Raw genomic sequence first — 25,989 nt, 5'->3', positions numbered from 1 at the left:
TTTGATGGCGTCTCTTCTGATTGGTGGGATCACTGGAGGGGGCGTGGCCATCCTCTGATGATGGTGAAGTCACAAAAACAAACTGGAAATTGATCATAAATGTACGTTAACTTTTGAGTTGAAGAAGCTTCACGGCTCAGTGCAGTAGATGTGGTGAGTTGTTGAGTTATTCACGAGGATAAAATAGTCAACATGGGTTTAAACGATTATAATTGATCATAAAATAAACTGTTTTAAATACCATTAAGTCATCAATGTTTGTGTGATCAAGCCTGAAACTGAATGAATGGATGGAAATGTAAAGAATATTAAGTTGATCAAGTGAAAAAAATAATTTGTCTTTATTTTCATCAAATTGGTGAATTGATGAGCTTTTTCCTTGATTTTCTGGAACTCCTGTTGTGTTATCAGTTTTATCTTGAACTCTAAAGTATATACTTTATTGAATATTGTTTTTATTGTTTAAGTGCTTTGTGACCATGGTCTGGAAAAGTGCTCTATAAATAAAAATTACTTACTTACTTCAAATTGATGATAAACTTCACAGTTTATTGTGATAGATACTGTGGTTATCGTCAGTATTGTCAGGGTATTAATAAATATACAAAAGATTAAACATTTTAATTTATCGTAAATGAAAGTGTGTTTTTAGAGAATGAAGTTGTCAATGTTTTTGTGTTTCCATTTCAATCCTGAAACTACAAACCATTTAAAATAATGACCTTAAATGTAAATTATATTTAGTTGGTAAAGTGAAAATCATTTAATCAAATAATAATACATTTTTGGGCAACTTTGAAATTGTTTGTTTGTAGTTTATATGTTTTGTTTGTATTGACTGTATGTATGTATATATTTGATTGTTTTGTATTCAAGGATGTTTATTTAAATGGTTGTGTTATTGTTGCGACAACAGAATTTATCCTCCAGGGATCAATAAAGTCATACAATATCTTAAATAATTATTATTTTAAATTAAAATTAAAACATTTAATGTGACATAAATAAGTGTCCACAGAGAAAATGTCCTGAAATAATAATTGATTTGATTATATGGTGAAGAAATAGTGATGATCTCGTTTGACAGGAAGTTAAAGGTAAAGTTGTTTTGTGAGAATGAGGAAGGAAGAGAAGGCGGGATTTTATAATTCACTCTTAGTGAACAGATACCAAGAGAGTAGCTCGGGCGGGACTGAAGACAATTGTGTCGTTGAGACACTTCACCCTCATTACTGCGTCACAGCCTCCTGCCACCAGTGAGTGTGTGTGTGTGTGTGTGTGACTGGGTGTAAAGCAGAGAAATCACTTTATGAGTAAGAACCGTTTACCTTTGTTTTACTTTAAGGTGGAGCAGATTGTTGGCAAAACCTGGTTTAAAATAAGACAAAATACATTCGTTTTTATAGACAATCAAGTTTGAAAAGAAAGTTCATATCAATGTTTGACAATTTGATGTGTTTATATTGTATATAAATCATATTATTGTATTCACAAAAACTGTTTTTCCTTTGTATCATTTAGACAAAAAAAAACATTTTTATTTAAATGAAAATGAAATAAATATAGATTTAAGTTAATATTACCTGAATATCAATGATCTCCCTGAATATTTTTCAAATAATTAAGACATCCATGGAAAGTGTAAATCAACACAGTTTTGTGGTCATTGTTGCGCAAAAAAATAAAGTCTAATTGATCATTAATACAAGGCGGATTATTTGTTTGTCATTCCAAACTAATTCAATATATGTAGAAATTAAATCACTAGATAAACATTTCTGTGGTCGTGTTTGACTTTTGATCATGTTTTTGTGTTTCCGTTTCAAACCTGAAACTGTAATTTTAATGAATGACCTCAAATGTAAATGATGTAAAGATGATTTTTCTTTATTTAAATCAATAACTTTATATAATAACCCGTAGGTTGCAGTCCTGCACGCAGGGGGCGCTAGTGCGCCAGTAAACTGTTGTGAACCACAGAAGAAGATGAAACTCGCTGTTTGTTCGTTTTAGCGCGAGGCTGCTGCGAGAGAAAAACCTATTATTGTTGTAAATATGAGTAAAAACGCCTCGTAACTACACCTCGGCGACATGTCTGTGGCGACCTTAAGGTAAAAACAAGTTTAAAAAAGAAATTTTCAGTTATTTTCTAGCGTATATTACCACTTGCTAGGCTAGCTCCACATTAGCTTAGCTGCTAATGCTATCTGTCAAATAGCTAACGATAACAGTGATAAAAGTTAGTTTTTACTATAGATGTACGTTGACAGTGATTTAACAAAACATTTTTACTCAGATTACTATAATACAATAGATGTATGTTCTGGTGTTGCCTCTAGTCGATGTGTGTTTCGTATTTGTAGACAGTTCTGCTCCTGCTAACAATCATTTTCACGACCTGAAAGTGTCTTTATTTGTCGTTTGTCGTCACAGTAGCCACTGGGACAGTGATGCATTTGTCTATAAACCATTAATACGTTTTTTTTGTTTCACTTTCACTTTTAGCACATCGTCCAGCAAACTGAATGTGTTGGTAAACAAACTGCACGAGTACCTGGCTCACTCTTCACCTGGTGACGAGAATGAACCATTGTTCAATGCCCAAGGTAAACAACATTTAAGTTCAATTCAAAGGAAAACTAGTGAGCGGTGATGTTGCTGACGACTGCTCTCTTCATAGATCTCAACAGCAGAGGGGATTCCATAGACAACATGGCTGAGGTGAGAGAAAGTAATACAGTTAAAAAAAAGTGGTGTGAACTTCTTTTCGTACTTCCTCGTGTTTAACATGTTGAAAAGTACTAAACGTGTCCTCTGGAAAAGGTTTGTACATTTGTAGACAATCAGGTTTGACATATTTTCCTTTGATTGACAGGTGGGTGTGGATGGAAAAATCTCCCGAAGGTAAGTTCATTATTTTACTTCATTAAAAGTCTGCAATACCTGTTCAAATGTAGTGCTAATATTTGAATCTTTTTGATCTGTCTTGATGGCTTCACAGGAAACCTTTACTCGTCATAAAACATTCCGGGCTGGATGAGTCTGGGGACTCGAGTGACAGTGAAGAGGTTTTTCCATGTAGTGCCAATGGACTCTTGGACTTTACCAACGTCCCCAAAGGTAGAATCTCAAGTGTTTGATCCTATTAAAAAGAAAACCTTGATGTTTCCTTAAAGATGTGCCATTTTTATCAGAAACAAATGTTTTGTTTATAAGTATATATACATATTTACTAGTATATATTATTTACAATATGAATTATGTGTACTTTTTCAAGTCCTTGACAAATGTTATTCATTTATTTCTTGGGTTTTAAATCCAAACAAACAAACCCTGAGATAAGTTTGATGGAAACTTGAAAGATCTGGTGGTAAAAGTGATGTTTCTATGTAGTTTATTTTAAGGTAAGGTAAGGTAAAACTTTATTGATCCCTCAGGAGGTCACCTTCGGGAAATTGTTTTTTTTTCCAATAGCCAATACATACAACTATTTTTTTTTATAAAAAAAGAAAAAAGTAGTGTACAGCATTTTCACACAACTAGGAGGTTATATGGACATCTTGGATACATGCACAAATAAAAAAAATACTTTGTGGTTAAAGTCTGAATGTTGTGAAAATCCTTTCATTTTCTAAGGAGGGATAACATTTTATTTTTGTATCCATTTTGCTGAATATAAGTTCTAAATATAGTAGTATAGCTTTAACACAATTTTACAAATACTAGATTTTGCAAAATTAAACAGAGGAGAGTCAAAAACAAACTCAATAATTTGTTCAAGTAAAATGTTTCAAAAGGTAAACTGTGTCAAAGACTGGTAGCTTTGACAATATTCATGTTAGTAGAACTCATGATCAGTCACCCATTTTAATCCTGCGACTGGTCCTGCAATACAGACCATGTATATAAGAAAGTTCAGAGTAGACTGTACTTTCTGAGGAGGCTTCGATCATTTAACATCTGCAAGAAGCTCCTCTGCATGTTCTACCAGTCTGTGGTGGCCAGTGTCATGTTCTATGCTGTGGTGTGTTGGGAATATGTCCAAGAGGAGGTCAACAGGTTGGACCGGTTGATCAGAAGCTCTGTGGTTGAAGCTGGACTCACTGGTGACAGTTGCTGAGAGGAGATCATTGAACAAACTACTGTCCATCATGATGATGACATCATCCTCTCAACACTGTCATCAGTGAGCAGAGAAGCAGATGAAGCACGAATGCTCCTTCCCATGATGCAACACTAATAGACTCAGGGACTCATTCATTTCTCGGGCTATTAAATTGTACAATTTTGAGTTCGGGGGCAGGAGTGGAGTGAAAGTATCTGGATGTTCTGTTCCATGTTAGTCTTTGTAACCTTTGTCTTTTTTGTTTTTCTTTGATCTGTGTTCTTTATCTTTAGACTTAGATTTTATCGTCTTGTTCTTTCTCTTTATTTCTCTTTGTTCTTGTTCTTATATTATTTAGATTTATTTTTTATGAAAAATTGCTGAATTTGCTGTGGATAATTGGAAAAAAAAAAATTCCCGAAGGAGACCTCCTGAGTTTCTACATTTCTACCTACCTTCCTACCTAATTCGGACTCGTATTGATTTAAAGCATTCATTCATTTATTCCATGCATTGTTTTCACAGGCACAGCAGTGGTTCAACCAGAACCTGTTGACAATGGAAGAGATGATTTCAGGGGACCAGAGTTCCGCAGTCGGAAACCCGGTATGCGGAGTGATTTTCCAAGAAAACGTGGAGGTTTGTAAAAATGTGTATCCTAGATTCTGACAACACTTTTCTTAGTTATATATTTTCCCAATATTGCACACCTGTATGTGTGTATAAAATAAAATGCTGCTTATCCTCTGTGACTTCACCTTCATAACGACACGTGTTGTCTGGTAGGAGGCGAGCACATGGAGATCGTCAGCTGCACAGCCTGCGGTCGTCAAGTGAACCATTACCAAAGAGACTCTTTCTACAGACATCCAGTTCTAAAGGTCCTTATTTGCAAGGTAAATCTTGAAGGCTTGTGTTGCACTCTTTTTTTTTTGTGAACGCCACATCTCATAATTGTACTTTTCTGTTTTCACCAGTCCTGCTACAAATATTATTTAAGTGATGACATCAGTAAGGACGGCGATGGAATGGATGAGCAGTGCAGGTAGGATTGTTTGAGCTGAAACATGTTCTTAAGTTTGCCTTTGAATTGATGGACCTCATGCTTGTGTGCAGGTGGTGTGCTGAAGGCGGTAACTTAATCTGTTGCGACTACTGCAGCAATGCCTTTTGCAAGAAATGTATTCTGAGAAATCTTGGGAGGAAGGAGCTGTCTGGGATCTTGGAAAGCAAGTGGTACTGCTACATCTGTAGTCCCGAACCCCTCTTTGGTCTGGTGATGGCTTGTGACAAGGTTCTAGAGAACATGGAGAGTCTGTGGCACCGCAAGAAGGGCAGAGTAGATACAGGGAAGTCTGGCCTTTATGAAATTTTGCCAGAATTGTCCGAAAACATTCCTTTGCATAAGTGGGATCACTCTGGGATGGACGGTAACGTGGTGTTCAACTACAACACACTTGACGTTCCCAAGAATCTCACCAAGAAGGCCAAACATTTAGTAGATTCCACAAACAACGTGAACAGGACATTTGTCAGCTTCCTCCAGTCGACGACAAAAGACAAGAAAGCTCCGGGTGTTCGTCAGCTCTACCTCAAGGCGTTTGTGTCGGTGGTCAAAGGGCTGCAGAGGTCACTCTCTGCGTTTGAGGACGGCTTGAAGGAGGAATTCAGCGATGTGCATGCAGCCGGTTGTTGGGAGAAGTTTCTTGATGATGAGAAAAACACCGACGATAACGGTGAGATGGACGTCGCGGATCATAGATGTCTGAGTGATTTGAACAAATTGGCAGCTGAACACTTGGAGGATGACGAGTCAGACTTTAAAGATCCTGGTCACAGGGAAAAAGTGGATTCACAGAGTCTGCAGAGCCCGGACATGACGCCCGATGATGGCATTAAGAAAAAACTGGTCGTTAAACTCACTCCTGTACCTGTGGAGCAGGACGAGTCCGTGGCTGAGCCCAACATGGCTTCGGACTTCAAGGATCTGAAGATGGAGCAGGATGATGTTTCCGATCAGGAGGACAAAGATAAGATCGACACTAAGGCGGGCAACGACAACCCCGGTTCATCTCTGCACCCGGAAGAGGAGCACGGAAACAGACGGTCCCCCCGTCTAAAAACGACTCCTTTGCGTCGAGCAAGTGATGTCGTCGTCAAGTCTGCGTTGTCAGGAGCCGACAGTGACAGCGACTCCGACCCGGTCTCCGTTCCAGCCAACACCACCGGCGAACAGAGCAGAACGAGAGACGACTCGGACTCTGACGAGGTCCCCTCGGCCCTGCTGGAGTGTGGACCCCTGGAGCAGAGCTCGGACGAGCAACAGAGCGAAGAGGACAGCAAGGCGTCGACCAAAGTTCCCAAGCAGCGTCTCTTCTGGCCCAAGAACACCCCGCTCTCCCCAGAGAGGATTTGCCATAAAAGAAAAATGCTCGATCGATCGCCAGAGTCTGACTCCCGAAGCAAAGTGAGCCGCGCAAACTCCATGTCTTCAAGTGATGATCAAGACTCTCTCAAGCAAGTGCAGCAGCTGAAACCCATTAGGTCAATTGGGAAATCAAAGTCTGTCAAGAAGGAAGATGGAATGGTCAGGATGTCTGGGATGAAGTCCCCCACTAAGCCCAACACCAACACATCTCAGGAGGTGATTTATCTGTCGACTTCGTCAAGCGAGGATGATTCGGAGGAGTCGGGAAGTGACGAAGACGATCAGCGGATAATGCCCATCACCGAAAACCTGAGCTTGCCAGTGGTAACGACGTTCCAACCTTCATCTGGTGAGTGAGGAGTGTCGATCAAAAGAGTCAGATTGTTATGTTGGAGACATTATAACTTAACAAAAGTTTGGCAACTTTTAACATCTTTTTACTCTAGATGAACTTGTGTGTAGTAGCAATGGTTTGTGAGAAAATCCCTCAATTTGTTACATGAAGCCACTTTCTATCGTCAGGGTCTCATTGTTTTTTACAGTTAACCAAAAATCCCTTGTGACGCATGAATTATTTTTGCTACATTTGTGCGTTTCTACTGTCGCAGTCACTGTCTCAATTTGTTTCCCTATCAGACGAGGAGCATTCCGGGCCTTCCTGGGTGGCTGAGGAGGAAGATGACGACGACCCTGAAAATAGGTATGGTTCTAAAAGACTGAAAGTAAAGTTTGTGAAAAAAAAAGTTTGTGGGAAAAAAAGCACAACTTCCAACAGTGACCTCGGTCAACAATCCAGCAACAGTCCTGTCATCAACACTCGCTTGCGATCGATCAGACCAAGACGTAGCTGCAATAAAGCCACTGTGATTAAATACACATCCTAGTTGTCGCCAGAGCTTACAGCTCGGCACAAACTCAACTGAGTGTCTGCAGTGACGATTGATGACAGTTGTTCGCCTTGTGTTACTGTATCGTTGTTGTCCAGAGGTGACTTTTCTAGAACATGTGTATCAACTGTTTTGTATTTGATCATTTTCACTTTCTTTTTTTCATTATTCTGGTTTGTGAAAGTCGGACGTTAACATGCTGACCCAATACAAGGATATGCAAACTAACTATAGTACAAGTGGAGGATGTTTCTGTGCGTGTGTAGAGTCGTTTAACTGAGGACGAGACTTGCAAGTGTATTGCGTTTATTTCTAATTCAATACTAGAATGATTGGTCACGTTACCTCCTCACCTTTCGACTTGTGAAGTATATAAGAGATTTTGTTAGCAGTGCAATGAACAGGTGGACAACATGAAATATTATTCAAACTTATTCATAATTTCCTGCAAAAGCTGTTGTACCACCTGATTACTAAGAATGTTTAATAAATGATAATATCTGTACAGCTCTATTTAATCAAATATATATCATTTAGTCCTCCCGTCCCCAGGGATGGACTTTTTAATCGTCTTTGTTGTTAACTTTATCTTTCATAGAATTTAATGGTTATAAATTAACAACTTTGTCTTGATGATTTAGTTCAAGAATACTTTTGAATGACTTGAACGAGAACATTTATCAGCTTATTGTCCCGGTCGTAAAGATTGAATTGTCCCGTAAGGAAGTTCTTGATGCTGCTCATTGTGAAATAAATATAAAGCTTATTTATGGCAGAGGGAGTTGATGCTCCATAAGTTAAGAGTTGATTATTTAATGAGGTAACTCTTCAGAAGGTAAAGAACTCTGGCTGGAAAGCTGAGTTAAACGCCCCAAAGTTGTTATCCGTCTAGTGCAATGAATCCAAAGAAGGCCTGATTCTAGAGTAGAGTTTTTCAATATCTAAAAATACATACGTTGGTGTTGCTTTAAGTGTATTTAAAAGTACAAGTTAACTTCTTAGAAACTTTGATGAACCGCTTGATGCCTTGATTTTGTTTCCATGGTGACAAAGCTGTAGCATTGTTCTTCTGTTTCCTCTCTTAATAAATGTTATTCTTCTCTCATATAAAACTTATTGGCCTAAATGTGACTTTAAGATTGACATGGCATTTTCTTTTGCAAATAAAATTATATTGCATACATTTCTCGCCACAATGGTTTTATTGGACCAGAATGTTACGGCTGATCACTTTGTAGTGACGTACAAACAAGGCCTTGTGAAGCAACGCTTTTTAGAGCCCAAGATAAAGGTTTTTTATCTTCTCATTGGGTCTCAGAGCTTTTGACGGCTCCCCTTTCTGACCATAAACCTTGAGTTCATGTTGAAAGAGTCTAGAAGTTTGGGTCAATTAAAAAAATAGATGTAGTCTATTGGACAATCAATAATTAGCCACGACTTCATGATGGCCTTGGATTTGTCCTGTAGCTGTAAAGAGCCTTTTCAACTCGACCTTGTTTTGCCCGTCATCCCATCCTCGTACATCTCAGCCATCCTTGTCTGTTTTAGCCCACTTTCTATGCACAGAGTACACATTACTGCTGACCATTTTCAAAAGTACTTCAACGCCAAACTCTCGTTTTGTTTGACGCCACCTAACGGTTTCTGAGAACACAATCGGAATAAAAACCCAATCGGGTCATTGCCCTTCCGCTCTGGACGCGAATGTTACATCTGAGAATTGAGAGTGGGCCGTGAAACAACAACCATCACATTGTACGTAGCCACCCGATTTACAACTGCTGAATAATGACCCCCCTGTTTGTTTCTCACTGTTTTCTCTCCAGGTCGGATTTTCTGACAACACGTCAGTGATTGCGATCCAGTTAGACAAGAATCCGTTAGATCCGGAACTCTGTAGGCTCTTACTCAATGTTCCCGCTTGACGTGCTGACACGAGTTCATGACTTTGGTAAATGGTCAGCAGGAATGTGATGTTCACAGTCTTCATAGTTAGTCGTTGAAAATGTATAGTAGACGTTGTTTTTTTGTTTTTGTCATTCACGGACGATGACAGCGACTCTGATGATGGACCTGAGCCCGGTGTTACTCTCGGACTGTCTTTTTTACAAGTAGCTCTAGAGTGAAAACTCTGTGTCGCTTGTGTTCGGACCCTTGAGATCGGAAGCCCCCGCAGCAGGCCAAACAAAATTGGACTTTTAAGCACAATTAATATGACTAAATAGATGTTCAGTGTACATGTTTACATACAAACCAAATGGAAAAAACAACCATTTGTTTACCTTTCAAAATGTCCTTGCACATGTTTATGGATCCCCCCCCCCTCCTGAAATATAACAAGTGTCCGCTGCAGACGTCAACACATGCAGAAAGATCTAAGTGTCAATTAGGGTCGACTAAGATACGTAAGCTTCACATGGAACAAACTATCTTTAAACAAATGTCAGTCAACGCTAGTATGTAGCTGCGCGGTAGAAGAAGGGAAACTCGACTCCAGTGTTGCTCCATGAAGGTGTAGCGACAAGATAACTGTAGTCACAACTGTTGTAACATCCCGCTCTGCCCTGTTTGACTCTGGGATGTTTTATTTATTTAGTCACCGATTTATGATGAAATCTTCATTTGTCTCCTTACATGACGCAAATACAGGAGCTACAAAATGATTGTACTAAATTGCTTTAAGATGATTATTCTATAACGCTTAGTAGCCACTAGGGGAAGCAAAAACCCCCCCATTAATCTTTCCGAAAACTGGTCAGATGTTCTGTAAGTGTGTTTGCGTCACCTTCTGATTCATGGTCCAATGCAGTGGTCGATACATAGGAAAGTTGCAGAAGAAAAAAAACGACTTAAAATATCTTCGACTAGTTATAGTTTTGTCGTGTATTAGAAAACAAGGCTTTAAATATTGTTCCATCTTCTGTGGTTTCACTTTGTGTGTCAAGTCTAGCTTCTTTATATGTAAAGAAAGATGTCCAAGTGTTTTTAACAATTCATCCGACACGTTTATAGTCTTTATTTTGTTACGCGTGTCCTCGTGGTCGTTTGCTCTTGAACACTAATTTATACGAACGAAACACACTCCAGGATTGTTGTCAATCATGAACAAAAAGAATCTTGACACCAGTATCGCGAGACCAATTCGTCTTCGTCAAAAATATGTTTTTTTTTCTTTCTGTGATCACTTGTTTCTTGTAATAAACCGTATTCTTCAACCAGTTTGTCTCCGGAGCGTTTATTTGACCTTGGACACACTTCAAATGTTAGTCTGTGAGCTCAAGTCCATAATTACTGAGGACCTTCTTCTTCTCTTCTGCTCTTGAAAGAATCGCTAAGAAAATGCTTTTGGCCCAAATCAAAGCCAACATCTCCTCGGACGACGATTTGACCTCAGACGAGGAGTCAGAATCCGAAGGAGAGAAAGAGGTTAAACAAGTGAAAAAGGATCTTCGGACGGATGGTAAGTCTCACTTCTGACCAAAGAATTTTGTATTTCCTTTAGAGTAGCATTAGAGTCCTGTTGCCTCAGGGAGGTTGTAAGAGCTGCGACTCTTTAAAGCAGGAGAAGATTTGCCTTCAGTTGAGGACGAAACAGGCTCTCAGGCCAACGTCAAACATCATCACCTGCTCGGACACAAACTCTCTCTGGACGACGAGAAGAAGGATGATAAGTCCGACGGTAATGAGAAGAAGAAGAAGAAGCTGTGGACAGAAGAGCTGAGCAGTAAGGACACATCTGAGCAGTCGCTGCCGGTAATGTATGGTTTAATGTGTGATTCTGTGTTTGAAGCTGAAGGAGAGGAGGAGGAGGAGGAGGAGGATGGTGATGATGGAGGTGAAGGCAGTGAAGAGAGTGAGCAGGATGACCACATGGTCGAGCTGAGCAGCTCTGAGGAGGAGGAGGCTTGTGAGAAGAAAGAAAGGTACAACCTGTGCTTTTATCCAATTGTCTTGACATGAATCTTGACTTTTGATTCTGTCAAGGATTACAGTGCCTTGCGAAAGTATTCGGCCCCCTTGAACCTTTCAACATTTCGCCACATTTCAGGCTTCAAACAAAGATATACAATTTTAATTTTTTGTCATGAATCAACAACAAGTGGGACACAATCGTGAAGTGGAACGAAATTTATTGGATAATTTAAACTTTAACAAATAAAAAACTGAAAAGTGGGGCGTGCAATATTATTCGGCCCCTTGCGCTAATACTTTGTAGCGCCACCTTTTGCTGCAGTTACAGCTGCAAGTCTCTTGGGGTATGTCTCTATCAGTTTTGCACATCGAGAGACTGGAATTCTTGCCCATTCTTCCTTGCAAAACAGCTGGAGCTCAGTGAGGTTGGATGGAGAGCGTTTGTGAAGAGCAGTCTTCAGCTCTTTCCACAGATTCTCGATTGGATTCAGGTCTGGACTTTGACTTGGCCATTCTAACACCTGGATACGTCTATTTGTGAACCATTCCATTGTAGATTTGGCTTTATGTTTTGGATCATTGTCCTGTTGGAAGATAAATCTCCGTCCCAGTCTCAGGTCTTTTGCAGACTCCAACAGGTTTTCTTCAAGAATGGTCCTGTATTTGGCCCCATCAATTTTAGCCATCTTCCCTGTCCCTGCTGAAGAAAAGCAGGCCCAAACCATGATGCCGCCACCACCATGTTTGACAGTGGGGATGGTGTGTTCAGGGTGATGAGCTGTGTTGCTTTTACGCCAAACATATCGTTTTGCATTGTGGCCAAAAAGTTCGATTTTGGTTTCATCTGACCAGAGCACCTTCTTCCAGATGTTTGGTGTGTCTCCCAGGTGGCTTGTGGCAAACTTTAAACAAGACTTTTTATGGATATCTTTGAGAAATGGCTTTCTTCTTGCCACTCTTCCATAAAGGCCAGATTTGTGCAGTGCACGACTGATTGTTGTCCTATGGACAGACTCTCCCACCTCAGCTGTAGTTATCTGCAGTTCATCCAGAGTGATCATGGGCCTCTTGGCTGCATCTCTGATCAGTCTTCTCCTTGTTTGAGATGAAAGTTTGGAGGGACGGCGGGTCTTGGTAGATTTGCAGTGGTCTGATACTCCTTCCATTTCAATAGAATTGCTTGCACAGTGCTCCTTGAGATGTTTAAAGCTTGGGAAATCTTTTTGTATCCAAATCCGGCTTTAAACTTCTCCACAACAGTATCTCGGACCTGCCTGGTGTGTTCCTTTGTCTTCATGGTTCTCTCTTTAAACAGAACCCTGAGACTATCAAAGAGCAGGTGCATTTATACGGAGACTTGATTACACACAGGTGCCTTCTATTGATCATCATCAGTCATTTAGGACAACATTGGATCATTCAAAGATCCTCACTGAACTTCTGGAGTGAGTTTGCTGCACTGAAAGTAAAGGGGCCGAATAATATTGCACGCCCCACTTTTCAGTTTTTTATTTGTTAAAAAAGTTTAAATTATCCAATAAATTTCGTTCCACTTCACGATTGTGTCCCACTTGACTTGATGACATTAGAACTATGGGTTTGACTTACAAACGAGCCTTTGGGGGTGATTTGACAATTCAAATCACAACAGAATTCTCTGAAGACACTTTACAGCTTAAAATACTGTGATTAGAAAGAAAATGAAAGTGAGACACAGTGGCGAGGAAAAACGTCCTTTTAACAGGCAGAAACCTCGAGCAGAACCAGACTGTGTGTGGATTCTCTGCTCTGACCGGCTGGGAGGGAGAATGAGAGGAAAAAAGGTTAGATTAGAGAGAAAAGTGTAGAACAGGGGGATAGAGAGAAGACAGACGGGAACAAGACAAGGTGTAGAAGACCCTGGATCTAGTATCATGGTCCGGTGACCTTTACAAAATATAATTAAAGATATTTTAAATAGAAATATGATGCACATGATTTAAAGACTGGAATAATATGAATACAAAAAAAATCAAATCAAATGTTGTCGTAATCAAGACCTGAAGTCTTGTAGATCAATAATTCAATCTTTTCCAGTCCCGACGTTGTTGAGTCGAAGGGAGAAACCGTTGTGAAGAAGTTACTGGACTCCTTCATCCTGCTGTCAGACACCAGCTCTGAGGAGGTGAGATCCTGGACCTGAGCGACCAGGAGCTTCTGGAGCTCACAGTATGTTTGGCCGCAGGGCGAGTCTGAGAAGCCGGAGGCCATGAGCGCAGACGCCGTAGTCACTCCCAACAAACGGAAAAAGATCCGCAGGATCATAGACCACGATAGTCTTCGCGCCGAGACCCAGGAGGCGTTGAGGGAGGAGGAGGAGAGAGTCCAGCGCCTGTCGCAGCGAGAGAAGGAGATCGAGGACCGCAGAGAGGTGAAGATGGACCCTGGTCCAGATGAGAGAGCAGAACCATTCATTGTTCCGTCCTGCAGTCCCAGATCATCGACGACGAGCTCTCTCTAGTGGCTTGTTCCATCACGACGAAGCTGGTGCTGGACCAGGACCCGGTGACCAAGGAACCTCTGATCCAGGTGCACAGGAACCTGGTGACCCTGTTGAAGCCTCACCAGGTGGACGGTGAGTTTTGAACTGCGGCACGATCACGACGGGCGTCACAGCTGCTCTGAACCTTTGCCACCAGGAGTGCAGTTCATCTGGGACAGCTGCTGCGAGTCGGTGCAGAAGTCCAACACCTCCCCGGGATCAGGGTGTATCGTGGCTCACTGCATGGGTCTGGGGAAGAGTCTTCAGGTGAGCCCGGTTCTTCTCACAGCCTCATGCAAGGCTTGACGTGCGACTCATGGGTTTCTTGGTGGTCCTCTGAAGGTGGTGACCTTCCTCAACACCGTGCTGCTGTCCATGAAACTGAAGTTCCAAACGGGCCTGATCGTGTGTCCGCTCAACACCGCCCTGAACTGGGTCAACGAGTTCAGGAAGTGGCAGAAGAACCTGGGAGTCGATAAAGTGAAGGTAAGAGACTCTTTTCAAAATCTAGTCATTTCAAGTGAGTTGAACGTGTGAACACACATGTTTTAACCATGTTGACAAAACTGCTGAACACACACAGCCACAGTGATGAGTTCACTGAGGGGGAGCGAGATGAAGATAGGACAGGGTTCTCGCTGATGGTTAAAAAGTCTTAAAAGGCAACATGTTAAATATTTTAACACATTATTTATTACATTTATCTAAAAAATTATTCATTTACAGATTAATTCTCGTGGCGACAACACACATTCACAATCATGATCCTTCATTCATTCATTCATTCATTGACAACCGCTTTATCCCGGGGTCGGAGTCGCAGGGAGACTGGAGCCTATCCCAGAGTCATAGGGCGAGAGGCAGGGGACACCCTGGACAGGACGCCAGTTTGTTTATCTGGATTTTAATCTTAAACCATAGTGTGAGATCGAAACACACTCAGTCACACCTGGACATTACATTCAACAGCAGGAAAATGAAGTAAAACATGTGGAGAAATTGTTTTTATTGTATTGGAAATTTGTTAAACAAGTCACAGATTAAACAAAAGAATCTTAATTTACTAATTGAGTCATTTAAAAGTTCTTATTGTAAGAATTTGAAATTACAGTCAACAACTGTCAGTAATAATCTAGACATCTGTGAGACAAATATAAAAACACTTTTAAACATCAAAATAAAGGCCTCCAGTCATCGAGTAGATAAGGTAGTTTCTGATGAACAGTTGATTCTCTCCGGCAGGTGTACGAACTCGCGACGGCGAAGTCGTTACCTGAGCGCCTTCAATCGCTGCGTCTGTGGCAGCGCGGCGGCGGCGTGTTGATCACCGGCTACGAGATGTATCGGAACCTGACCATGCAGAAGAAGCAGAACAGCGAGCAGAAGAAGTTGCTCCACAGCCTCCTCGTCAATCCAGGTGCTGCCCGTGTGTTCCAGTCGTGTCAGCGACAGCCTGATCACCGTCTGCTCCTTTAGGTCCCGATTTTGTGGTGTGTGACGAAGGGCACATCCTGCGCAACGAGACCTCCGGCGTCTCCAAAGCCCTGAACGCCATCAAGACGCAGCGGAGAATCGTGCTGACGGGGACGCCTCTGCAGAACAACCTGGTGGAGTGTGAGTATCAGCAGACCTTGAACTTGTTTAAAGCATCAAGTTATTTTTGTGTATCATTGATAGCAATAGTTGTATTGAAAGAGCTAAAAAAATGATAATAATCGGATTAAAAAATGATCTTAATATTTTCAAAAGTAATGATTTTTTCTCTTCACATATACTTTTGATTTTTCTAACTTCAAGAAAAGTTTTTATCCGTAATTCAGTATAAAAATGTTGGTATTAAAGACCTTGATCCAACTGTTTACCCATCATGCTTCGCTCTGATGATCGTCTGTGTGTCGCATGATTGGCTGGAAGTTTGATCCAGTATCTCTGAGCTCTGTTGGTTTGGTCTGGAGACTCTTATTACACCAACATTTATATATTGAATTTAAAAGACTACAAATAAAAAAACCTTTTATCAAACAGAAAAAGTCAAACGATTTCCATTAAATATAGATTTGATTGGAGTCGATGATTCCAGACCCGACGGTTCGATAACAGATTGAAACTCTCTCGGCTCAGATCACTGCATGGTGAACTTCATCAAGAGGAACCTGCTGGGTTCGCTCAAGGAGTTCCGGAACCGCTTCATCAACCCCATCCAGAACGGCCAGTGCGCCGACTCCACGGCCAGAGACGTGCGCGTCATGAAGAAGAGAGCGCACGTGCTGCACTCCATGTTGAGCGGCTGCGTGCAGGTGAGCGTCGCGTCCGGTCGCGGGGTCGCGCACCAGAGCTTGACTCCTTTCATGTCCCGCAGAGGAAGGACTACTCCGAGCTGAGCCAGTTCTTACCCCCCAAACACGAGTACGTGGTGGCCGTGAGGATCTCGGCCCTTCAGCGCCGACTCTACCGCTACTACCTGGACTACCTGGTCGGTAAGAAGCTCCTTTCAGTCAAGTTTAGCTCCGCCTCCTAGTGGTTGAATTGAACACTTCAGCTAAAGGGTTTAATTTTTATATATATATCAATGATTTGAAAATGTCTTAATTCAAAATGTGTTTATTCAGTCTTTTAAATTCAATTTATAAATGCTGCTATAATAGAGTGACCAGACATAACCAACAGAGCACCGAGCTACTCGATCAAACTGCACCGACGATTACCACAGAATCACATGATCCAGTAGCTCGGTGCTCTGTTGGTATAGTCTGGTGTCACAGTTATACCAACATATTTACATAGGCTTGAAGAAGCGTCCAGGTGTGAACCCGCAGGTGTGTTTGCTCCTTCAGAGGCTGATCCTCAGGATCCCTTCTTGAGGACCAGGACCGGTGCGAACCTGTTCAAGGACTTCCAGGTGCTGAGTCGAGTCCTGGCTCACCCCTGGTGTCTGGAGCTGGACTTCCTCAAGAAGCAGAAGAAGGTCCGACGGGTCCGGCGCCGATGATCTGGGATCCATTAATCATCCTGGTTTCCATCCACAGGACCAGCCGAGGAAGAGTCAGGGCAACATCGCGGCTTTTCTGACGTCCCACAAGAGTCCAGCCGGGAGGTAAGAACACACACACACACGCGCACACACACCGTACACTAACACACACACAAACACACACGCACACATCTACACACATACACACACACACTCGCATCTACACACATATTTCTAACAATAATGTCAACATAAAGCATCATTTCAACTCATCTGCAATCATAGGAGGAAACACACAATGACTTGATCACACACACACACACACACACTCGCACACAAACACACACACGTTAGTGAGAAACTCACAAACACTGACTTGACTGTGTAGCAGCACGGCGGGCGTCTTCAGTGACGGAGCAGCAGGGGGCGCTGCAGGTGAGTTCTTACTTCAGGCTCCATCAGTGCAGATGTTTGACTCAGATGCTCCTCAGAGTCCAAGCCAGACAAAGACTGGTTCAGAGATCTGATGACGGGTCAGGACGCCGCAGTCCTGGAACATTCCGGGAAGATGGTTCTTCTCTTCAAGATCCTCAAGATGGCGCAAGACATCAACGACAAAGTGTAGGTGAGCTGAACGTCCGTTTGAGGCCGGAGTCTCACCCCAGATGTTCCTCCTACAGCCTGGTCTTCAGCCAGTCGCTGACCTCCCTGGACCTCATCGAGGAGTTCCTGCGAGCGTCGGACCAGGACCCGACCTCAGGTAGTGACTCGTCTGGCTCCCCCTGGCGGCGCAGACGGTAACTGCGTGTTTGTGTCCAGACGGAAGCTGGATCAAGAACCTGGACTACTATCGTCTGGACGGAACCGTGACCGCCGCTCTGAGGAAGAAGTGGGCCGACCACTTCAACACGCCGTCCAACACACGGTACCGACTCTGACCGCCACCCCCCCCCCCCCCCACGCTGACCTTTGACCCCTCAGAGGGAGACTCTTCCTCATCTCCACCAGAGCCGGGTCTCTGGGCATCAACCTGGTGTCGGCCAACCGGGTCATCGTCTTCGACGCCTCCTGGAACCCGTCGTACGACATGCAGAGCATCTACCGCGTGTATCGCTTCGGCCAGTTGAAGCCTGTGTTCGTGTATCGCTTCCTGGCTCAGGTGAGCTCACCTGTTCGTCAGAACACGAGGATCGTCTCTCCTGTTTCAACTTGTTCAGCGATTTATCTTTAAAGATTTGAACTCAATATTTTCTTTATTTAAATATATATTGAGATATAATCATTTTTAATTCTTAGCCTTTTAAAATACATTTTTGGTACAATAGTCACCAGACAAAACTAACAGAGCTCAGAGCTACTGGATCACTTGCTTCTACGTCGTCATGTGATCTTCTGTGCGTCACATGATTAGTTGAAAGTTTGATCAGTAGCTCTGAGCTCTGTTAGTTTTGTCTGGTGATTTTATTTTAACATGTTAAATATTGAATTTATTAATATTGAATTGTATTTAATATTAAACTATGTTTAAATAAAACATTTTAAATCAATTATTTAAATGTAAAAAAACAACTTTTCAATATTGAAATGATTGAAATAGAAAACAAAATAAAAACCAGATTAGACTACAACGGCTCACGTTCCTCCACGTGTCCTCAGGGCACCATGGAGGAGAAGATCTACGACCGGCAGGTCACCAAACAGTCTCTGTCCTTCCGGGTCGTGGACCAGCAGCAGATCGAGAGACACTTCACGCTCACCGAGCTCACCGAGCTCTACACCTTCAAGCCCGACCTGCTGGACGACCCCAGCCCCAAGACCAAGAAGAGGAGAAGTCTGATCCTGCCCAAGGTCGGACTCCCAAGACTGGCGACCGGTCCCTGTTCTAACGCGACGTGTGTTGTGCAGGACGAGCTGCTGAAGATCCTGATGGACACGTGCAGCGACCAGATCGTCAGCTGCCACGAGCACGAGTCCCTGCTGGACCACAAGCAGGACGAGGAGCTGACGGAGTCGGAGCGCAGGGCGGCCTGGGCCGAGTACGAGGCCGAGGTGAGGAGAACACTTGTCTGTCCACCGGCCTCCTGTCCAGGGTGTCCCTCAGAGCTTACTCTGTCAAGAGTGTGGTAGTGTGTGATAGTGTAGTAACAAGTATATATGTGTAGTATTGTTCAGTACTTGACTCTGGTGTTGTGATAGTGTAGTAACAAGTATATATGTGTAGTATTGTCCAGTACTTGACTCTGGTGTTGTGATAGTGTAGTAACAAGTATATATGTGTAGTATTGTCCAGTACTTGACTCTGGTGTTGTGATAGTGTAGTAACAAGTATATATGTGTAGTATTGTCCAGTACTTGACTCTGGTGTTGTGATAGTGTAGTAACAAGTATATATGTGTAGTATTGTCCAGTACTTGACTCTGGTGTTGTGATAGTGTAGTAACAAGTATATATGTGTAGTATTGTCCAGTACTTGACTCTGGTGTTGTGATAGTGTAGTAACAAGTATATATGTGTAGTATTGTCCAGTACTTGACTCTGGTGTTGTGATAGTGCAGTAACAAGTATATATGTGTAGTATTGTCCAGTACTTGACTCTGGTGTTGTGATAGTGTAGTAACAAGTATATATGTGTAGTATTGTCCAGTACTTGACTCTGGTGTTGTGATAGTGTAGTAACAAGTATATATGTGTAGTATTGTCCAGTACTTGACTCTGGTGTTGTGATAGTGTAGTAACAAGTATATATGTGTAGTATTGTCCAGTACTTGACTCTGGTGTTGTGATAGTGTAGTAACAAGTATATATGTGTAGTATTGTCCAGTACTTGACTCTGGTGTTGTGATAGTGTAGTAACAAGTATATATGTGTAGTATTGTCCAGTACTTGACTCTGGTGTTGTGATAGTGTAGTAACAAGTATATATGTGTAGTATTGTCCAGTACTTGACTCTGGTGTTGTGATAGTGTAGTAACAAGTATATATGTGTAGTATTGTCCAGTACTTGACTCTGGTGTTGTGATAGTGTAGTAACAAGTATATATGTGTAGTATTGTCCAGTACTTGACTCTGATGTTGTAGTATTTACAGACCACATGAATCTTGACGAAGTCGTAACTACTTTCATTTGTTTTCAAACCAAAATATGTCCAAACATCAGCTTTAAAAGCTGCTGGACTCACTGTATCCTCTCATCCTCAGTCATCGTTCTTCCTTTAGCTATGGAGGATGTAACAACTGCTGCCATCTAGAGGCAGGAAGTTTATTTGCAACACAAAAATAAACATTGTGAATATTTACATTGTTTTAAATGAATTATAAATACTAAAAACAAACTATTTTGTTTTATACTCACTTTATTGAAATATAAACCATAAAATAACTATTATTTAAAATCCAAAAAATACTTTTATAAATCAGTGAAATACTGATTGTTGGTGTGAAAAACACAGCAGATGAAAATATTGCGATATTTAAACGTATCCAAGTCAAAGCTCATCAACTTGTGTTCTCGTCTCAGGCCAACAGACAGGTGGCGCCGCTGAGCCTCAACCAGCCCAGCCTGGAGTCCATGAGCAACGACGAGTTGATGGTAAAACTCTTGAGACGATAAACTTCCTCGCCTGACACCAGCTTCTCTGCAGACGCTGCTCAACAAGAGCCGCAGCAACGTGGCCGACGCCTTCGCCTCGCTGCAGAAGATGCAGAGCTTCAAGCTGCACGACTACATGCAGATCCTGGTGAGAGACGCCGAACCGCTGACCCGCGGGTCACACTGACCCGCTCACCTGCACGTCTCTCCTCAGCACCAGCAGTACCCCACGCTGAGGGCGGAGGAGCGCGAGGTCAAGGCCAAGGCGTGGAAGACGTCGGACGAGCTCGAGCAGGAGCGAAGGAAGGCTCAGTTCAGGGACGTCCTGACCACACAGCAGTCGGTGAGTCCACGACTACACAACGACGATATGTAACACAACAAGTAACACAACACAACCGCCCTCCGCAGCTCACGCTCCAGATCCAGACCCTCCTCGGCAAGCGCAGGACCCTCGGACTGTTGCCGTCCACGTCCTTCCAGGCCTGAGCAGGTTCTCACGAACGACGCACAATAACAGTTACACATCATTTAATGACACGACAAACCATAAAAACACTGGAGTCACTTGGCAACACTTGGGGGTCAGAAGAATAAAGGTCATGATGAAGGTCAGCGTCCGGTGTCCAGGTCCCTCATGTAGTCCTGCAGGGCCTGGAGTCGCGCGTCGATCTCCGACAACTCGCTGTTGTCCACGCACGCGTCTGTGACACACACACGTCAGTCACGTGACCACACACACACACGCGCTCGTTATTCACCTTTGACCCTCAGGCGCTGAGTCGGCGTGCTGCTCACCGGGTTCCTGGTCATGTGACCGGATCTGGACTGAGAGGGAAACGATCCGTCAGACACTCGGACCAGATCGACGTCGGCTGAGAAGATGAAGATGAAGATGAAGATGACTCACCAGACTCGCCCCGTTGAAGGTCGACTGACGTCCTCTGTCAACACACACACACACACACACGGTCATTACACAAACACACACATCATTAGAACAAACTCACAACACACACACGGACACACTATCATCACACAAACACACATATCATCAAAACACACACAACACACTCATCATTAGAACACACTGTCATCAAACAAACACACATATCATCAAAACACACACAACACACTCATCATTAGAACACACAGTCATCACACAAACACACATATCATCAAAACACACACAACACACTCATCATTAGAACACACTGTCATCAAACAAACACACATATCATCAAAACACACACAACACACTCATCATTAGAACACACTGTCATCACACAAACACACATATCATCAAAACACACACAACACACTCATCATTAGAACACACAGTCATCACACAAACACACATATCATCAAAACACACACAACACACTCATCATTAGAACACACAGTCATCACACAAACACACATATCATCAAAACACACACAACACACTCATCATTAGAACACACTATCATCACACAAACACACATCACACACTCATCATTAGAACATACTATCATCACATAAACACACATCATCAAAACACACACAACACACTCATCATTAGAACACGCACACAAACACACACACACACACACACCTGAGCACGGCTCGGCTCACGTCGTCCACGACTGAACTCCCAGAAGAATTCCTGCTTCCTCGTCGCTCGATGGACAAACTCCGCCCCCTGCTGGTCGTCTGAGGAAACGCGTCCCTGGAGCGAGAGCGCCCCCTCTCTGTGAGGACGGGCGACGACAGCATGTCCCTGCGAACCTTCCTGAGCCTGAGTGAAGACTTGAGTTAAGTTAAGACCAGAGCCTCTCAGGAGGGACTCACTTCTTTAGCTCCGCCTCCCTCTGGCGCCGCTGCCGGTCCAGCACGAAGGACGTCGGGTCGAAGCGTCCGTGAGACCCTGCAGGGGATCATGAGGTCACGGGGTCACGGGATCTCCAGCGCCACCTGCTGGCACCTACCTGTGGGCGAGGGCGAGGGTCTGCAGGAGCGAGGTCCGGACGAGTCGGCCCTCCTGTTCTCCGCCCTGTCCCTGGAGCACGAGCGCCCCCTGCTGGTGTCGTACGCCGCCCTGTCCCTGGACAGCGAGCGGTAGACCTCCCTCTCTCGGGCCGGGGTCGCCCTGCTGCAGAGGTCGAGGGTCAGGGGGGTCAGAGGTGAGAGGTGAAGAGCGACTCACCCTCTCCTGAGCAGCGCCAGCTCGTTGGTCAGACTCTTGACCCGGACCCTCAGCGACGCCTCCGACTCCTTCAGCTCCTCCAGCTGCTCCGTGAGGAGCCGCTGCTCCTGGCACCGTTTCCCCGCCGACCTCTGACCCTTGACCCGCTCCTGGACCAGCTGCTCCTCCAGAGACCGGACCAGCTCGCGGCTCCTCCAGTCGTCGCTTCCTGCCGCCGCCTTGCTGGACTGCAGACGCTCCACGACCTTGGCCAGCTGGTCCTTCTCCTGCTTGACCTGAGCCAGCCTGAGGAGACGCACACGTGACCACTGACCACTGCGCTCTTGAGTGACAGCTCTTGAGTGACAGCCACTCACTCCGCCCTCAGCCGGTGGATCTCGGCTTCTGCAGATTTGTTGAAGCCTCGAGTCGTGAGCGACGCCAGCTGCTCCCTCAGGCCCCGGATCTCCTTCTGCAGCGCCGCCGGGTCCGGTTTACCCACGTATGGCAGCGGCAGAGGGTAGTGGATCCTGGACCAGAACCAGACTCACACGCGAACATTTGACCAACAATACGAGTTTGAAATCAACAAAAAATAATGTTTTCAATTAAATTAATTTGAGAAATTTAAAAGTTCGTGTTCGAGGAAATCAACGTGAAAAAAAACTAAATTTTCACTTAAAAAATTTGGTAAAAATGACAAATAAATGTCTAAAAATGAGAGAAAAATTCAAAGTTCAGTGAAACACGTCGAACGTGATGATAGTTTAAAAGTGATGATAGTTTTGATGAAAACATGAACGTGATGATAGTTTAAAAGTGATGATAGTTTTGATGAAAACATGAACGTGATGATAGTTTAAAAGTGATGATAGTTTTGATGAAAACACGTTAAACGTGATGATAGTTTAAAAGTGATGAAAGTTTTGATGAAAACATGAACGTGATGATAGTTTAAAAGTGATGATAGTTGTGATGATAGTTTAAAAGTGATGATAGTTTTGATGAAAACACGTTGAACGTGATGATAGTTTAAAAGTGATGATAGTTTTGATGAAAACACGTTGAACGTGATGAAAGTTTTGATGAAAACATGAACGTGATGATAGTTTAAAAGTGATGATAGTTTTGATGAAAACACGTTGAACGTGATGATAGTTTAAAAGTGATGATAGTTTTGATGAAAACATGAACGTGATGATAGTTTAAAAGTGATGATAGTTTTGATGAAAACACGTTAAACGTGATGATAGTTTAAAAGTGATGATAGTTTTGATGAAAACACGTTGAACGTGATGATAGTTTAAAAGTGATGATAGTTTTGATGAAAACATGAACGTGATGATAGTTTAAAAGTGATGATAGTTTTGATGAAAACACGTTGAACGTGATGATAGTTTAAAAGTGATGATAGTTTTGATGAAAACACGTTGAACGTGATGAAAGTTTTGATGAAAACATGAACGTGATGATAGTTTAAAAGTGATGATAGTTTTGATGAAAACACGTTGAACGTGATGATAGTTTAAAAGTGATGATAGTTTTGATGAAAACACGTTGAACGTGATGATAGTTTAAAAGTGAGGATCGTTTTGATGAAAAAACGTTGAACGTGATGATAGGATGATAGTTTTGATGAAAACATGAACGTGATGATAGTTTAAAAGTGATGATAGTTTTGATGAAAACACGTTGAACGTGATGAAAGTTTTGATGAAAACATGAACGTGATGATAGTTTAAAAGTGATGATAGTTTTGATGAAAACATGAACGTGATGATAGTTTAAAAGTGATGATAGTTTTGATGAAAACACGTTAAACGCGATGATAGTTTAAAAGTGATGATAGTTTTGATGAAAACATGAACGTGATGATAGTTTTGAATCAAACCTGTCAAACTCCACCGTGTAGATCAGGATCAAGTATCTTTTGGCCGTGAGAGCCGAGGACTGGGGGGGTCCACGGGGCCGACCCACCACTCCCGCCTTCCTGTTCCGCAGCAGCTCCAGGTCAGCGTAGGTCAACAGGTCAAGGGTCACCGAGTCGCTCGTCTGCATTAAATAAACACATCAGTAAAACATGTTACTTTTAAATACTTTGAATGAAAAGTATAATTATATACTTAAAGTTTTGTCGTAAATCAAATGAAAAATAATGATGTGTTTTAAGATCAAGTATTAAATATGACAAAAGAAAACAAATATTTTAAAACAAAAAAACACAGAATTAAACTTTGAATCAAGTCAGAGAGAAATATTTAAATAATATATAATACATATATAATATAGTGTAAAACAATTATAAATGTATGCAACTATTCAAAGTATATATTATATATTTTTAAAACCTTGAAAGAAAGAAATGAAACGTCATATTTTAAAAGATAAAAAACAGTTTTTAATGCCTAAACGTGAGTCTAGACACTGAACTCTGATTTCCTCCCTCTCTCCCTCACCTTCCTGACGGCCGACTCCAACATGCTGCAGAAGATCGGGAACTGCTTGAAGTTCCCGGTTTTACGGCTCAAATCCTCGATGTCTGCAGGTCAGAGCGAAGGTCAGCCGGGGGTCAGAGGTCGAGAGGGGTGGGGGGGGTCGTACTCACACGCCGCGTCGAACTCTCCTCGCCACTGGTCGGCCGTCGCCGCGTCCGAGATCTGGACCAGCAGCAGACCCTGGTCCACCTCCATCCTCACCGTGAACTCTGACCCCCGGAACACCAGCTCCTCCGACGCCGCGCTGAGCTCCATGACGGCGCCTGGTGATGACATCACGGTGATGACACTTCACTTTAATGTTTACATGAAAATGTATAAACATCCAGGATTCAAATGTTTTCAAAAACCTTTATTGCCAGAGTTTTAAGAACAATCAAGAAAAGTAAATTTAACTAAAGAATACAATGAGGTTAAATGAAATATAAAATGTATTAATACAAATAAACTACAGTAAATAATATTCATGATCTGGACGACAAACATGTAGAAGTTCTTGGAGTTTGTGGTTTATTTTTAAATAAAGTTGTTTTTTTAAATAAAATAATGTTTCTCTACTTTCAATTAACAGTGTTAGTTTTTGTGTTGCAATCAAACTTCCAGCCTCTAGATGGCAGCAGTCGTTATGTTCTCAACAGCTGAAGAAAGAATGATGACTGAGGACGAGAGGATACAGTGAGTCCAGCAGCTTTTAAAGTGGTCTGTAAATTCTGCAGCACCAGAGTCAAGTACTGGACAATACTACACATATATACTTGTTACTACACTATCACAACACCAGAGTCAAGTACTGGACAATACTACACATATATACTTGTTACTACAATATGACAACACCAGAGTCAAGTACTCCACAATACTACACATACTGTATATACTTGTTACTACACTATCACAACACCAGAGTCAGGTACTCC

General features: G+C 42.6%; 2 protein-coding genes across 4 annotated transcripts; one reads left to right on the top strand and one right to left on the bottom strand.

Moving 5' to 3' along the window:
* Nucleotides 1-1,980: 1,980 nt before the first annotated feature.
* On the top strand, nt 1,981-21,028 carry LOC148065709 (chromatin remodeler ATRX-like). Its single transcript, XM_087808195.1, has 35 exons — nt 1,981-2,111; nt 2,506-2,606; nt 2,681-2,721; nt 2,876-2,904; nt 3,002-3,120; nt 4,631-4,744; nt 4,892-5,001; nt 5,083-5,150; nt 5,222-6,882; nt 7,170-7,233; nt 10,747-10,880; nt 10,980-11,144; nt 11,211-11,343; nt 13,409-13,496; nt 13,557-13,742; nt 13,802-13,946; nt 14,011-14,120; nt 14,196-14,339; nt 15,096-15,270; nt 15,330-15,467; nt 15,975-16,150; nt 16,213-16,330; nt 16,688-16,818; nt 16,880-16,947; nt 17,213-17,259; nt 17,316-17,445; nt 17,505-17,584; nt 17,644-17,749; nt 17,806-17,983; nt 18,481-18,672; nt 18,730-18,873; nt 20,342-20,413; nt 20,466-20,561; nt 20,628-20,756; nt 20,825-21,028. Exons 1-35 carry the CDS (start codon nt 2,092-2,094, stop codon nt 20,900-20,902), a joined length of 5,490 nt encoding a protein of 1,829 aa, XP_087664321.1. The 5' UTR covers nt 1,981-2,091; the 3' UTR covers nt 20,903-21,028.
* ccdc61 (coiled-coil domain containing 61) lies at nt 20,928-25,928 on the bottom strand. 3 transcript variants are annotated; one of them, XM_087808197.1, is made up of 11 exons: nt 25,183-25,928; nt 25,034-25,116; nt 24,469-24,629; nt 22,955-23,107; nt 22,599-22,883; nt 22,381-22,541; nt 22,244-22,319; nt 22,008-22,190; nt 21,324-21,357; nt 21,175-21,241; nt 20,928-21,117 (listed from the first exon to the last, which is right to left on the bottom strand). In XM_087808197.1, exons 1-11 carry the CDS (start codon nt 25,346-25,348, stop codon nt 21,026-21,028), a joined length of 1,461 nt encoding a protein of 486 aa, XP_087664323.1. In that variant the 5' UTR covers nt 25,349-25,928; the 3' UTR covers nt 20,928-21,025. The 3 variants fall into 3 exon arrangements, with proteins under 3 accessions (XP_087664323.1, XP_087664322.1, XP_087664324.1); XM_087808196.1 differs by having other exon boundaries at nt 22,381-22,544; nt 25,183-25,926; XM_087808198.1 differs by lacking the exons at nt 20,928-21,117; nt 21,175-21,241; nt 21,324-21,357 and adding an exon at nt 21,862-21,875 and having other exon boundaries at nt 21,965-22,190; nt 22,381-22,544; nt 25,183-25,925.
* Nucleotides 25,929-25,989: the final 61 nt, after the last annotated feature.

This window comes from Callionymus lyra, chromosome 14, assembly GCF_982586985.1.
Source record: "Callionymus lyra chromosome 14, fCalLyr1.hap1.1, whole genome shotgun sequence".
NCBI lineage: Eukaryota > Metazoa > Chordata > Actinopteri > Syngnathiformes > Callionymidae > Callionymus > Callionymus lyra.
The sequence above is the reverse complement of the archived record's forward strand: the minus strand, read 5'-3'. Positions and strand labels throughout refer to the sequence as shown.

Excerpts from the sequence above, each read along its gene's own strand:
- ccdc61 (XM_087808196.1), bottom strand. The coding sequence starts at position 25,348 with ATGTCATCACCAGGCGCCGTCATGGAGCTCAGCGCGGCGTCGGAGGAG. Across the intron at positions 22,545-22,598 it reads CTGGCGCTGCTCAGGAGAGG|CAGGGCGACCCCGGCCCGAG; the intron begins GTGAGTCGCTCT and ends CGACCTCTGCAG. Across the intron at positions 21,118-21,174 it reads TCAGCGCCTGAGGGTCAAAG|ACGCGTGCGTGGACAACAGC; the intron begins GTGAATAACGAG and ends TGTGTGTCACAG.
- LOC148065709 (XM_087808195.1), top strand. The coding sequence starts at position 2,092 with ATGTCTGTGGCGACCTTAAG. Across the intron at positions 2,722-2,875 it reads CCATAGACAACATGGCTGAG|GTGGGTGTGGATGGAAAAAT; the intron begins GTGAGAGAAAGT and ends TTTGATTGACAG. Across the intron at positions 7,234-10,746 it reads GACGACGACCCTGAAAATAG|AATCGCTAAGAAAATGCTTT; the intron begins GTATGGTTCTAA and ends TGCTCTTGAAAG.